A 15,279-nucleotide genomic window follows, 5' to 3' on the forward strand; every position below is an offset into this window, starting at 1 on the left:
ACTTGCAACAGCTGAGGAACTCTCAAAGCCTTTAGCTACTACGTGAACTTAGAAAGTGTAGTAAAGATTACCTACCCTCGGTAATATTGGAGAATAAAAAAACAGTATGTTTAAGCAGAGAAGAAAAAAAAAGATCAAAGGACTTCAGAGCTTAATTTTATCTGTTGAAAATACTGAAACAAAGAAGCCAACCATGGACAAAGACAGACACAAAGAAAGACCGACCAAAGGGATTAGCTAAGAATGAATCTTGTGAAACCAAATTGATTTGCTCCTATAAGAGAAGCAGCTTAGTTCTAGGGCAGCTTTTGATACAGTCTGATACAACATTGTCATAAGTAAGCCTGGGAGCTGTATCTTGTGTGAAGCTGATACAGGCTGTCAGATATATGTCACTGAAAAATGAGTCCATGTGTATTAAGAGTTCATTTCCAATGGGATTTAACTGAGGAGGGATTTTATAGAAGGGTTACAGATCTGGTATCACACACTATTGTCAGTAATCATATGAATGATGGAACATCAAATATACTTATTACATTTGCAGATAAGGCTGCAAGGATATTACATCAGGATTGAAGAATAGATCCCGCCTTGGACACAAGGACGGACTTCTTGGTACCCATCTTCCAGTGGCATCTGCCACCTCTGCAGCTGTTCTACCTTACTACCTGCAAAGGACTGGTGGAAATACCTTGTACTTAAGACAATGCTGGTAAGAAAACACAGCTTGAGGCTCACAGGACTGAGAGGTCACACGAGTAAACCATGAGCACTTACGGCGTCCTCTCCCTGGTGGAATGGCAGCACAGTGGTGTTTGATGTCTAGGGCACAGGCTGTGTGGAGCACTGGGTCAACAAATATATCTGCTTTGCTTTCCTTCAGCATGTTGAGCACTTCCTGGGGAGAGGGAAATTACAAGCACATCTCAAAAAAAGGAGAGAGAACAAAACTCATACTACTCAACGTTTCTGAAAGGTGTATCATCTCTTTAAATCCAAGATCATGAGGAAAACCACCACTTTCCCTGGATGAGGCTATGAATACTGCTTTAGGCTGGGTTAAATGTCCTGGTTTATAAGGGTTAACGTAGTTATAGTCACTAAAATACCCGTATTAATCTAAAATACAAAGTTAATATACCAGGGTTACTTCAGTTAGAACTGAATGAAGGTGTCATAGCCATGGGGCAACTCATCCAGCCCTAGATCCCAGCCAGTGCCTGGGCCGGACCCAGCACTCAGGATCCTGCAACAGAGACAGCAACAGGAAACAGACTAGTAACAAGAAACTTTGGCAACCATAATCAAGAAAGGATCCAAGCCTGGAATTGCAAAGGAGGCACTGTCAACACAATTTTCACTGTCAAATTGAAATTGAATTGAATCGCTGCAGGCCAGAACTGAGATGCATAAGGGAATTCCCAGAACTCTGGCTTCATAGTAGCTAGAACATGGCCTGGGCTGTGATCTGGAAAAATCACAGTTTTCTGCAGGGATGGGAGGCCCTTTAGAGCACATTCAATTTATTTCTATTACCTTCTTGCACATTTCAGTTTTTATTTTCAGCAGATTCACTTTCAGACACTCTTCCACCTGCCCAGTCTGCTCCTGGGCTGCTGCTTCTTCTGCACACAAGTTGGAAATCTATTTTGAAAAAGGTATTTTAACATAAATGGTTCACAACAATCATTCTCCCTTTAAGCACATTTATATCTCAGTACAGTAGTTCATCACAGGGGGCAGCTAGAGAACACAAGGAGGTACTTCCCCCCCAGAATCCCCAGAACCAGTGCAGCCTGGCTCATGCAATATGCACATCCTTCGAAACCCAACAGCAAGTAGTCTGTATTGCTGCACTGAGGAGGAAAGCAGGGAGGAAAACAGCATAGAAATAATGTTAAGATATGAAATAAGCAGTACTTGAGGCATGGCTTATTTGTCCATCAAAAGTGAAAGCTCAAAAATCTGACTGTAGTCTGGTTAAGGCTGACAAGAACAGAGAATTAACACTCTTTTTTTTTACAATAGGAAAGCAGTGTTTTTCCATAGTCACACGTGCTGATGAGATCCCAGATGAAAAAACAGGGAACTGCAATTCTTGAACACTGGGCAAAAGTCACAAGCAGAGAATTTAACTAGCTAGAAAAAGTTCAAAAGGGGCTTTTTTGTTGTTTTCGTTATCAGGAGAGTTCATGTTTTAAGAAACAGAGATCTGTCACATGAAGGGACTTCATGAAACACAAAGGGAGTTTTTGCCCTAAAAAAGTAGCTGCAGAACTACTTCTCCTACCTCGTCAGAACAGTGCATCTGAAGCTGAGGATCCAGCCGATAATCAAGAGCTGATTCCTGGATTATCACTCGAATTTGGTCCTCACAGTCTGGAGAGAGACGCTATTAAGCAGAGAAAGTCATTAACCCACACAATGTCCTTTATTTTCATAAACCAACCACCTTGCATTTTAACCTGTGCATTCTGTAATACTCATATAGGAGCATAAAAACTCACTTATGTACAGCCTGTTACATACATTGAACACATCACAAGCCCAAGTTTGACTTGTTATTCGGTGAGTGTTCTCAGCACGCTTTCTCATTCGCTTGCACCAGCTCTGCTCACCTGGTCTGCATATTTCAACTTCAGGCACGAGATGACTTGCCCTTCCAACTCTGTATCATCCTTGGCTCTATTCAGGATATTTTGGCAGAATTTCGGTATGTCTGCTTTGCAGGCCTTCCTGAGCACTGGATTTAAGCGGTAATCTAACCAGAAGAGATGACAGAACTTCGTTAGAGTACACATCTCTTCGGATTACAGAACATAATACTTCACAAGATTTGACAGAAATTTCCTGGATGACACTGTACGACCAACAAATTTAACTTTGGGGAAAAATATTAACTTGTGAGGTAAGAGCTTCAGGAATAAAACAGATCCAATCACACTTGCTGACCCTCAAGAATTTGCCTGAATGAAGTCAGTGTGTGCACCGGCAATCATGAAGGAGAATAAAACAAAGCAAATATTCTCTCAGCCGTGCAGACCACTCAACAGGTCGGGCAGGCAAGTGAAGTTCTTTTCAGAAGACAATACCTGTGTTCTGTGTAATCTGGCGCTTGGTAATCATTTGCTTGCATTTAGGATCCATAACTTCGCTGTTCTTGTTTTGTTTCAAACACTGCAACATATTTTTAGAGTCTGCTTCTGGACAAAACCGCTACAAAAAAATAAAAACAGCCAAGTTGCATCACTAAGCACTTGAAACAAAACCCAACTGTATTAATAGAAGAGAATAACCACCTGCCCAACCCAGAGCAATACAGACACACTCTGTAGCCCCTACACCTCCTATTAAAAAGAACAGTGCCACTCTCGGAATTCACTATGGGCACGAATATCTCTGCTTATGGAGTCAGCACTAAGCTGTACAGTCTTGACCAGCTCCTAGGCTCCAGCTTGTGCTGGCAGCATCAAAAGCTATTTGACTTTATTTGCTATTCCTAACTTACAGCACACTTTGCAAAAAATACCCATCAAATTAGGTCTCCAACTACTTTCACTCCCCTTTATTTTAGAAACTAAAAAGGGCATTTTTAAGTCTATACACATACTGCCGTTCTACACAAACACTGGCCGGACAAAGTGACAGGTACAGACTTCATTAGTAATACTCAGGACAAAGTAAAACCATACAGAATGAGAAAGCAGAGAAGAGCTCACTGATACTAACTTGCCCATCCCCATGCTGGATTAGACAGTCAGAAGTGAACCAGCTTACCCAAAATTCAGACCAAAACACTAATTTTTTTTTGTTAGAAACTAATCCTGTGGGTATAAGATAAGGTTGTTGTGTTTCCTAATCCTCACCATTTTGGTGAGATGACAGGTCTTTTTTTACAAAGCATTGATCTGTACTGGAGAGCAATAAACTCTCAAGATGTTCTGCTCGGCCACAATACGGACTCAGGGTACTGCATACAGACCCCACGCACTAGTGTTGCAGAACCTGCAATTCCAGCTACTGTGCAAGAGTGTCTTGTATTAACATTCACTGCTGCTTTCCACGTGGTACCACTTTATGCCAGGATTTCTAATTTTAAGCTTTACATGACTTTGCCTGCTTTATCAGCTGGATGAAGGTCTGCACGCACCAGGTCAGCAGTGAATTGAAGACATTACTTCTCTCTGTAATCACAACTTCTTCACCTTCGCTAAAAGCCAATCCAAATCCAAACCAACTGGATGAAAACTGTTAAAAGTCTCAGCACAGACATCTTCCTCAATTCTGCTGTCAGTTAGGAAGACAAATTCCTAGCGCACAGGTTTTGAACAGATATTTGGAGGAAATAAAGTTGAGAGAGAAGAGCCTGGAAGGAACCTTAGCCCGATGCAGAGTTAAGAAACTCATTACTTTGCAAAAAAGCAATCATACTTCTGAAACAACACAGCAGTCCTGGAACAAGCATTTATGAGAAACTCAAAACCGACAGCTCTTCTATCCCAACCTTACCCTCTTAAATCAGCACACTACCATTACCTTGATCATCTGTTTGCACACTCTCATGAGCGTGTAGTCGAGTTCTGGATCCATCATCTCTGTCTCCTGCAGTTTAAACACCTTCTGGTGGCACCGGGTACTCAACTGCTTCTTTATTTCTTTCAGGCATTCAATAATCTACAACACAGTAATACAACCATAACAGACACATTGTTGGTATCATTCTGTCATGTGCCGCTCAAAACGCACACCTGTGTGTTCCCCTAACGGTTACCTTCACCTCACTTCTGCAGTTAAGTTCCCAATGCCTAGATTTTATTAAGTCATTACCAATGCTTATTTCCAGGACTTGCTGTAAGCTCATCTCTTCTCACAAAGATTTAATGAGATGAAGAGGGTCACCTGACTTACTCCAAAACCCCAAACCTCATCTTGCAGACATTACACCTAAGAAATCTTCAGCAACATTTGCAGTAACTAGGTGCTAATAGCTTAAAACAAGCATTAATTGAGGAATTAATTGTTCACAGCACTGTATTCACCCAGTATTAATGCTCGTGGAAAAAAAAAATAGATTTAATGTTACAAAATACTGGCAAAAGATTGCAGTGATATCAAATGAAAATGCACTCACAGTGTTCTTAAAAAGATTTCTGAAATTAAAGTACAAATTAAATTGTAAATTATTAATAAAATCCATTACCTGAGCATTGCCATAGGGCACATTCTGGCAGTAATTCTTGATGTCACTTTTACAAGCCTCATACAGTTCTGGTTCAAGTCTGATATCCTCAGTCTGCACAATAAATTACAATACAAACTGTGAGCATTTCACTTTTTGTGAGTAGAGGGCTCTAGTTAACAGATTAACACAGCAAGCAACTCTCACAACAGGCAGATCAGTTTCTTTGAATTTAATGGTCTTGATTATAAGAAATGGTGTCAGTGTGAAATCAACTTTACAAATCCATGCAGTGGATCAGTTGGCTTTTGACGCTGAAGAAAGGGTTTAAACCGAATTCAAGGGCTGGCAAGCTTTTTCCAGTGCTCCTCCTAAACAAACGTCCAGGACAGCTAAAATATTTTAATGTGAAAACTAAAGGACTTCTTAATAGCCACCCATCTACTGGGTGATCTGGAGGATGTGAATGAAGTTTGCCCGGCATTTGAATTCTTCCACACAAAGGCAAGCGTGCTGCCATCTTCTGATACGACCTTACTTAAGGGGAAGCTTCAGCACTCTAACATCTACTGGACAAAGCCCTCAAGTCTATTGCTTCACGCACAGCAGCAGGAAGCGGAGAGGCAGCCTTGCCTACCAGAACAAACACCACTCTTATTTATCCACTGAGCAACTCAGAGCAGCTGGAGTCAAGTTGCTTCATCTGTGCTTGTTTCCTCACTCGGTAAAACGAAGCTTTTGTTCTCTCCTAGAGGACTTCAACATCAGCATGTGTATGTAGCACATTGCTATCTAACACTAAACACTACCACTTCTATCTGAAATTCCAATGCCCATTTAGCTTCCCTTAGCCCTCATGAGACCATTAACTGAAGACAGTCATCACTTTAAGCATGAAGGACAATTGAGCCTCGTGTTGTAAGAGGAGTGGAAAAAACAAATCAGATACATCTTACGAATGAGGTTCCTTTTTTCCCAGGGTGGACAAACCAGGAGGGTTTAATTGAAGGACCTCACTAGAAGAACGGGCAGATCAGGAGTTTCATGCATGTTTACCATCTCCAGCTCCTCAACACGCAGCTGTTTGCGGCACTTCAGAGAGACCCTGTGCTCCTTGGCATCCTGCAAAGTATCATTGCGCACAGTTGTGCTCAGGCAGATCACTACATCCACCCTGTGGAAAATAGAACAGTTTTTTACTCACATACCCTTTACTTAGACCAGCCAAGATTGGTGTTGGATCACCAGATCAGAGAAACTGACCCCGAGAATCCAAACGCAGCAAAGCCTTTGTGCATCTATGCTTACTTCTAGCCTGCATATAGCTCTATATAATCACAATTAAAACCTAGATCTGATGCTATCTAATTGGAGTGTAGAGCAGCAGACAGGAAGATATTCAAAATCCCCCCATACCCCTGCCCAGCAAGACCTCTGCTCTTCAACCCCGTGAGCACTTTAGAAAAGCCTTACTTAATCTCAGAAACAGATGAAGGTGAATACCGACACGGCATTGCAAACAATCCTTCTGCATTACGGGAAGGGCATTTATATCATAACATGCAAATTGCCATCCATGATCAGGATTGACCTTGTGTGTAATTTACCCATACATCATTGCAGTAGGCTGCTAAAAAAGCCCTCATACTGCAATGAATAAACCAGTCAAACAAGGGCGATATTCTCCCTTCCCAGATCAGCATCCGGAACAATGGTAGCCTGCATCTTAGAAGATGACGAATCAAGCTAGCAAGGATATAAAACATCCTGGGACATGCAGTCCACTAATCATAATAATTAGCTATTTTCAGAGCAAGAAAAATAAAGAGGACAGGCTTATATGCAAGAGTAAAGCAGAAGGAATTTTAAAGAGGTGGGCAATGCCTCTACTACTGCAGAACGCAGTCACTAAGGGAAAAGACACAAAACAATCAGCCTTTAAAGGAAGTCCAGCATTTTCTGCCCTATAATGAAACATCCTGTAACTTTACTACATATTTATACAATCAGATCACTGTTTGGTCGGGTGTTACATACTTTTTTTTGATGTTGGGGCAAAGTTTCAGCACATCCTCCTTGCAGGCCATTTTAAACTTGTATGAGAACCTAAAATCTTTCATTTGAACCTGTGAAAGAAATGAGGAGGAAAAAAAAATATTTTGGTCACCTGGAGGAAAAAGAATGAAAAGTGCTGCCCAAAAGAACACTTGTTGAATCATATAGTCAGCAAATGCTTTTGTCCACAACTCATTACTGGGGAAGAAAGGGGGCACTGCACCGCTGAAGAAGCTGGGACCCCATCTACCATCCGGCAGGGACGCAGGAGGGCCTGAAAATCAGTCATCCCCAGAGGTGACCATTTATGACCAGGCATGCAAGTAGAACCATCTGGACTCACAAGAACACTTTAAATACAGTGGGAAATAAATCCCAAAGGAGGGGTTTCATAATTAGCTAATTCCTGTCAACACCCTCAAGGAACAGAACAGGCTTCCACTGACAGCGGAGAAAAGCACTGCTTACCAGCTGGAAATGAGTAACTCCAATGGCACATTTTTCATTCATTTCCTTCTGGTGTTTGTTCTGTATCAGACACTCCATCAGGTCCCCAGAATCAATCTGGTTATCTGCAACCTCCTGAAGAAAAGATGAAAGGTTTAAAAATGGGCTACTCTTACAAGTCCTGATTGTTATGCTCCTTTAGCCCACTGTGACCAGGCAATGATGGAATTTACACTCCCACTCTGTTGTGAGCTTACACTCGCCACTAACTGACCACATGAGTTTTGTACTATGCAAGTATTTATAGATATAGTCCAGAAAAAAACCACCTCAGGCACACACACGCTTTAGACTCAGAAGGACACACTGCAGAGACTCAAAGCTTACATGAAGTATGACAGTTAGGTGCCTTCATTGCTTTGTGACTACTCACTCCAAGAGCAATGTAAGAAGTTATTTCAGCAATGCTGAGCAGCTGCACAGAAGGGCACAGCTACACACACTGCTTGCGGGCAAGGGGGAAGGAAAAAAGTTTAGTTTTTAACCCACCGTAAAGAGTGCTTTTTCCAATTACAAGGAAATTTTCATCTTCAAACTCTAGCTTTTATGCTAGAGCTCTGACAACAGCAGAAGTACTAGATGGAACTAAGAATTTTTGCTTTAGGGTGGTTTTTTAATTAAAGCTTTTTATAACCAGTTACATCTGATTTTACTTTTGAAGCGTAGCGAGTACACCAAGAACTAACACTAAAAACCTCTGACCTTTCCCACACAGTGTTTTTTCCCCAAAGATACTCACTGAACACTATGAGGAAGTACTCACATGACAGAATGTCTGGATAATGGGCTCACATGCTCTCATCAGCAAGGCTTCGATTTGAATGTCCTGCAGGAAACACGCACCATTTAATTCACAGTGAACAGACAAGAAAAAAGGATCTGATAAAAACCTGCGATAACAAGTTAAACTCAGCCCAGTTTAGAGGGGTTTGAAAGATACAATCCAGACAGCTTTGCCCTTCAGTTCAGGAAATCCTAGGCTTCGTTCTTGCCAACAATGCGGCAAATGCAAGACAAGCCTTCCAGCTTAAGGGAAGAGCCTGGTCTCCACAGAAACTCATTGCTTGGGTATTTCAGTCAACCTTCTCCAAACTGGATGCTCCAGCACTAGAAATCACCTCACACCTAGGCAGGAGTTAATTAATTATTAATATTAATGATAGTTCTGAGCAAACCATTTTGTAACCGCTGGAAGGAAGTTTTCCCTAGGGCACAATGTAAATTTTAAGAGATATAGGGAACAGTTTAGGGCAAGACAGTCACACACGCAGCTTCACAAAATAAGTACAGCTGCTGATCTCACTGAAAACCTCTAATGATGCCCCTGGCAGTTATCCTTCTGGGACACGGGGAGGGAAGTTGCAATGTGGTACTCAAAACTACTTGCAAGCAAGACCAAAAAATGAAATCCCATGACCTATCTTGAGTTGTACTAAAGGTAATTGGGCTACCTGTGCAAGAAATCTCAGCTTCAGTACCATAACTGATTTTAAGCAGGAGAAGTGTCATCACCAGCCTAAAATCCTGAACCATTGTTCAATTCTCTTCCTCAAGAACCCCCCCATGAAAACTTCCATTGTACGGGTCAGAATAGACGGTCTCTGCTTGATCCCAGAGAGCTGACCTTCTGCAATTACTCTAACCTCACTTTCCTTCATCACTATCAAAATGACATGCTTAACTAGACATGCTCAACTATTCCCTTTATCCCAGGCTGAGAGCTGCTCACCTCCGACTCCAGCTCAGTCAGGTTTCCCACTATGTCTCTGCAATCAGCCACCAAGTCATCAAGATGGTCCTGAAGGCATTCCAGCTCCTACAAAACCAAATATTTTACTGTGTGATCCAAGGACCCAATCTGAAAATTAGGGCTTGAAATACTGTAACACAAGTGAAACTGCCCTCCTCCTTATGAAGTCCTAAATCTCATTTAATCCCACTCCTCTACTGGCGCTCCCAAAACACATTTACATAGCAGTGATTGAGAACGTCAGTCTAGAATGTTACCACATTCCCAAAAGCTGCATGATGCACTTTCACTTCTGAAATATCACATTTAATTTGCCCTTTGCATAACCTTAATGAGAGGTTAATTATCCAAACTATAACCTACGATGGGCACTTAAAGACAACGACATACAGTCTACTGGATCTGCTGTTGAATGGCTCCTCCCCTCCAGCTATGCTAGGGTACAGCAATTGAACATGAAAGTATTTGTTGAAACTTTGGTAAGTAGCAGCAGATGTTAGTTCAGTTCTGTATAAACAAAGGAAGCACGTCGGTATTTGCCAAATGGAAATAGGATAAAGTTTATGTGGGAAATGTCAAACTTGTAATAGAATATTACAGAAAGAGTCAGAGTGGGGTGGGGTTGCTTCATTAAAGTCCTTCTTGTTAACTACCCCTTCCCATTCCACTACACATTTGAACCTACTGAAGCCATGCAGTAGGGGCAAAGCTGCTTCTATCACCTCCATCTCTCAGCCTAGCGTAGATTACGTTTCAAACCGCATGCCTTTTTAATGTATTCTCAGCCATAAAGAGACAGCTAACAACAAGATGTCCCTTCATCCCTTTTTTGCCCTTCCCAACCCTCAGAAGCAGCTGTGTCCCTGTGTACAGTACCTGCCCTGTCTCTGTTTTCTCACTGCACCACTTCCCCAAGTCAATCATGCACTTGTCCTGCAGGGCTGGGTCCAGCTTCACATCCATGGCACGCTGGTGGAGGATCCTCTGGACCTCTGCTCTGCACTCTCGCGACAGCTGCAAAGAGGACAAAGAGCATCTAGTGTATGGGGTCTCCAAATCCACACAATGCAAACAAGACACCATCAGGTGACGACGTACTGAGAGTGACCATGAATGCCATCAGTAATCCCAGAAAGTACAGAAGCCATCCTGTACTGCTCGGCACGAGGCTGCTGGGGCCTCCACAAGCAATCCAGGCTACAAAAGAGTTTGGAGCTTTGTCATTTAGCTTGGAGGAAGGCTTCTCTCATTCCACTAAAATAAATCTTATACTCTTAAACCTTCACTTTGCTTTTGAAATGAGCAGGTTCCTAGATTATCTGCTGCACTGCCCTGTTCATTCAAAGCTACAGACTGTTTCTGGAGAAGACAGACAAAACAGCTCATGCCCTCATTACCAAAAGGGAAGCCCAGAATGAGGCGATATAGTCCAGCTATAATTTCTTCTCAGCAATCCCCACTGCAGCATGTCAGAGCCAGCATTTGCCAAGACTGAAGAAGAAACAAATTGTAGAAAAATCAAGGGATAATGGCATGGTGCTTGTCAGACCTAAAATCTGCTGGTGGAAGCTTAAAACTTCATACATTTAAAAACCCAAACCACTGGAAGTTACCTAGGATTTTGTGGACAGCACTGGAAAAAAGTAGAGACCTAACCTCTGATGAGTTTGCTTTCAAATGCTAAATTTCAAAATGACAGCTGTTCCCTTAGCCTACTTTCCACAAGAAAAATACATTTAAAAGTCTTTTCTCTCCCTGATAGATTATTTGCAGGCTGGCCATTGATTTATTTGGTCAGCACTTAAAGTCTCAACTCAGCAGACTTAGGAACTGCATTTAAAAAAATTATTCCTAAAAGAGAGATGCTTTCAATCAATACTTAACCTCTGCCACAAAAGACCTTTTAAATCAAGCTGTAGAAATGAATTTGTAATTTATGTGTAAACTCACCAACTGCTATGGGCTGCATAAACTACAGTGCCAAAAGAAATGGACCTGAGCATCCAGCTGCATTCCAGGGAGTGCCTGGATGAAGGCACGAGAGGGCAGCAAACTCAAAAAGAGTAGCTCTGAACCAAACAAATGTGATTATGGTGGATCTCTAGATTGCAGGGCAGCAAGTCAGCTCCCTACTGCCTTCTTCAAAGACAGCATAAGCACATTTACCAGTACAGTATGCTCCAAAGACCTGAAAGGATGCTTTCTATCAACAGGAAGAATTTAATGGGGTATAATCTGAAGTTGTACTCAAATCAAAACTTAATTAGAAACAGCCTAGGAAAGCTCTGCTTGGAACTCCTTTTTGCATAAACCAATTTTGCAGCTATGCTAGCTATCCACAAGGAACCGCATTCCTCTTTGGAAAGACAAGAGGGAGGACTTGCACTGTGTCTGAACAGATACACAGAAGCTGCTGTCAGCATACAGTTCCCCCTGCAGGCAATTGCCACACTTGATGTGGCTATTTTGCCTTACAGAACAACAACATAGACCTTCAAGGCACACCTGAGGAGCAGCTGGGCATCTGAAGCAGTGCACCTACCATGTATGGCAAATACTTTTAAGTAGCTTTTGCAAATTCTTGCACAGTTTTAGCAGTGTCCAACTTCAAGTGTACGTACGAGCCTTTATCACAGATCAGAGAGCAGTAGCTGCACTCCAGCACTTACCCTCCTTCCTTGCTCCTCTGTGCGGTACGCATGCCTGTACAAGCAGGAGAAAACAGCCCCCGGAGGCATCAGCTCACTGGTCTCATTCCAGCCATGGGTATGGCAGAGACGGGAGGCATCTCCCTGACACTTGCGGTAAAGCACTGTATCTAACCTGCAAACAAAAAAGTTATCACTAGCACTTTATTCAAACCTTTAATGTTTTTCAGATTCTGAAATGCTTCTGAGGCAGAAAAATCTACTTCAAGTGTCATATTCCGTCACATCATTTAGCAGCGGTGTCTAACCAACTGAACAAATGCCTGCCACTCAATTTGGAATCAGCTCCCTAATGTTGCAAAAATACACCAAGAGCTTTAATGAGATCTTCAACGCTTCTTGAAGTGCCTCCCATTCTCTTCTGCAGCATACCAGCCACATGCTGACACACGAGAAAAGAGACCATCCCCTTAATGTCCTAAAGCAGAAGAAAGACAGGTACATACTGTGCTTTTTCTTGTATAATATCTTACTGTACTTTGTACTGCTGCCATTTTGAAATGTTAGTTTCATAAAAATCTGAGTTAGATTAATTATTGCCTGCTCTGGATTTGAGCTAACTGAAGACTCAGCACCCCTTGCTTTTACAGACAAGAAAACTGCAATTGCAGATCTCCTACAATGATGTCCGATTACATTAAAGCTAAGTGAGACATCGCCAACTTTCCAAAATGGAAGCTTCAGATTTCTACAACGCTTTAGAAGACAAACATCAAATGATATCAGTGGACACAATTGTATGGATAATGATAAAATTAGGAAGAAAACCATTTCTACTCGGTGCGTCTGTGCTAGGCGCACAGTTAACACAACAGTTTTTACAAGCCAGTTTTAGCAAACAGGGGTTAAACGAGGAAGATGAGTTAAAGTTGCCCAGCCTGTAATATGAAGAGGAATTATCTTTACTTCCAGCAAAATGCAAATACTCAGTCTTACTTCTTCCCATCACTTAAGTTTGGCTCAAGCAATTAATTGCTTGCTGGAAACATAGCACAGGCAGGAGAACCAGAAATGAAGGGAAATAGGAAGAGGAGGAAAAATAAGTAGAGTATTCTCATTTACCTATAGAGATCAGTTATTGAGATGACTAAATAACCAGCCACAAAGCCCTATACTCTCAGGTCCATGAAGCCCCATCTATTTTAAAAGCAGAAGGTTCAGAGAGCGTGTCAGCTCTTAACTACCAGCAATGCTGCCCAGAGACACAGCTATGAGTCAGATTTTCTTAATGCTTGACTTGAATAACCTTTGCAATAATTGAAACCCACGACCTCTTGCCTTATACTCCCTGTGGTCACTGAGAACAATTATTCCATTCCTTGAAGTAACCCCATTTGATGTACTTTACTTCCTCACCTCTGAGTCTTCTCCAGATGAAAAGCCACACACTTATTCTTTCCTCACTGGTCATATTTATCAAATTTATACCCTCCTCACCTTAACCCACACAGACACAGAGGCTCTGTATATATTTAAAACAAAGCACTGCCGTCTTCCGATGAGAAACTTGGAAAAGCAGTGCTCCAAAGGGAATTACATCTGCTCTGCAGGCTGTAATCACACCTAGAGAATTTGAAAAAAGGCAGAAACAGAAGCAAGGAGCCTCTCACCAGTGTCTCTTTGTTATATTAGTAGCTTTGTTTTCTTAACTCCCATATTGTAGTGTTCAGAGCAGGTAAAACTGGCTAACACCTGCACAGAAAGTGACCTTCAACTTCAATATGGCCAGAGGACTTCTTTTAATTAAAGATGCGTTGAATTTCAGAGCTCAAACTCGAGATGCTTTTTAAGTTGCATCATTTCTCAGTGAGTACCTGACTTAAGTGGGCATCACACTTTGCTTTTTTCCTAAGCAGCTTTTGCTTCTACTGTTGAGACAAGCATTAATGCCCTACAGACCTGGCATGCTTAAAAGCCCTCTTTTGAACAAGCATAACCTATACTGTTTTATAAGGAACTGCTAATGTATACAAACACTAAACACAAGCATCAAGCGCAGGTAAATCTTGTTTTACAGTACTCACTTCCAATCACGAGATATAAAATACTGGAGCTCCAGGAGCCTATGCTCACAGTCCTCTACCATCTTCTCAGTATACAAGTGCTCCATCAGGCAAGACAGAATCCTGCAAACAGAAGAAAAAAGTTCGGTACCAGACTTATAATCATGCTGAGCTTCCTTGTAACAGCTGGTGTTGCCCAATCAGTCCTTCCAATGAACCATAGATAAGACATTCAAACACAGCGAAGATCTTCCTCTTCCTTCAAAGAGATTACATCTAAAACAATGGTATACTACATCTGTACCCCCTTAAATTCCATGGTTTTAGTTATCTCAGCAAGCTTTATGTTTTATATAAAATCTGGCTCAGGGGACAATACATATCAGAGCTGAAGATAAAGGAGACATTTCTCTCTGCGCTATGTGTTTGCTTAACTGGCCTTTCAAGGCTTGTTACTTTTCTTTATGATATTGCTAAAGACTTATGTAGCAAGAGAAATTAGCACATCAAATGTTACTAATTTAATCTAAGCACCTGAGACAGGTATGTCCTTCACCAGTACTAAACCAGCCCTGTTACAAAAATACCAGCCTGCTTACAGGGCAAGAATGAAGACAGAGCTCAGATCACACCTCTAACCCTGCATGAATTACTAGTTTGGAGTCTACCATTTCTGGACAGGTTTTAGTATCTATACTGGTCAGCCACACAACCTTCACGGATGCCCAATAGAAACAAAACTCAGTTGTAACCGAGAGCCGCCTACATTGGGTCTCCAGAGCGTATGTGCTTGCAGGCAGTCTGTATCACCGACTCACAGGCCTCGTTCAGCGCTCGGTCGATGCGGTAATCTGCACCGGGGTCTGTTTCTTGAATCAGTGTTTGAAGCTGGAAGGAAGAAATTGTGGATAGGAAAACAAATTCTAATAATCAAAATGAGAGCACTTATAACTTCTCCATGCACCACTTCTACGCCAATAACAACACTACCAGGTATGAACTCTGCTCTACCATTGCTTATTTCAAGCGCTTGTGCTGCCAACTCAATTACCAGCCATGGGAGTCCAGTGCTGC

At 41.9% G+C, this 15,279-nt stretch overlaps 1 protein-coding gene across 1 annotated transcript in view; it reads right to left on the reverse strand.

Annotated features, from left to right (window-relative positions):
- The window catches only part of GLG1 (golgi glycoprotein 1), a gene marked incomplete at its 5' end in the record, with an annotated part of 17,041 nt that extends 1,948 nt beyond the window's left edge, over positions 1 to 15,093 (reverse strand). The window contains 16 exons of the mRNA XM_010088125.1: positions 781 to 901; positions 1,540 to 1,647; positions 2,294 to 2,395; positions 2,622 to 2,764; positions 3,096 to 3,219; positions 4,540 to 4,677; positions 5,204 to 5,296; positions 6,239 to 6,356; positions 7,220 to 7,308; positions 7,706 to 7,819; positions 8,508 to 8,570; positions 9,474 to 9,560; positions 10,371 to 10,508; positions 12,164 to 12,317; positions 14,227 to 14,328; positions 14,972 to 15,093. Coding sequence (XP_010086427.1) covers positions 781 to 901; positions 1,540 to 1,647; positions 2,294 to 2,395; positions 2,622 to 2,764; positions 3,096 to 3,219; positions 4,540 to 4,677; positions 5,204 to 5,296; positions 6,239 to 6,356; positions 7,220 to 7,308; positions 7,706 to 7,819; positions 8,508 to 8,570; positions 9,474 to 9,560; positions 10,371 to 10,508; positions 12,164 to 12,317; positions 14,227 to 14,328; positions 14,972 to 15,093 — 1,816 coding nt within the window. The remainder of the gene's footprint in view (positions 1 to 780; positions 902 to 1,539; positions 1,648 to 2,293; positions 2,396 to 2,621; positions 2,765 to 3,095; positions 3,220 to 4,539; positions 4,678 to 5,203; positions 5,297 to 6,238; positions 6,357 to 7,219; positions 7,309 to 7,705; positions 7,820 to 8,507; positions 8,571 to 9,473; positions 9,561 to 10,370; positions 10,509 to 12,163; positions 12,318 to 14,226; positions 14,329 to 14,971) is intronic.
- Between the last annotated feature and the right edge of the window lie 186 nt (positions 15,094 to 15,279).

The sequence above is a fragment of the Pterocles gutturalis genome, unplaced genomic scaffold, assembly GCF_000699245.1.
Source record: "Pterocles gutturalis isolate BGI_N339 unplaced genomic scaffold, ASM69924v1 scaffold902, whole genome shotgun sequence".
Lineage (NCBI taxonomy): Eukaryota > Metazoa > Chordata > Aves > Pterocliformes > Pteroclidae > Pterocles > Pterocles gutturalis.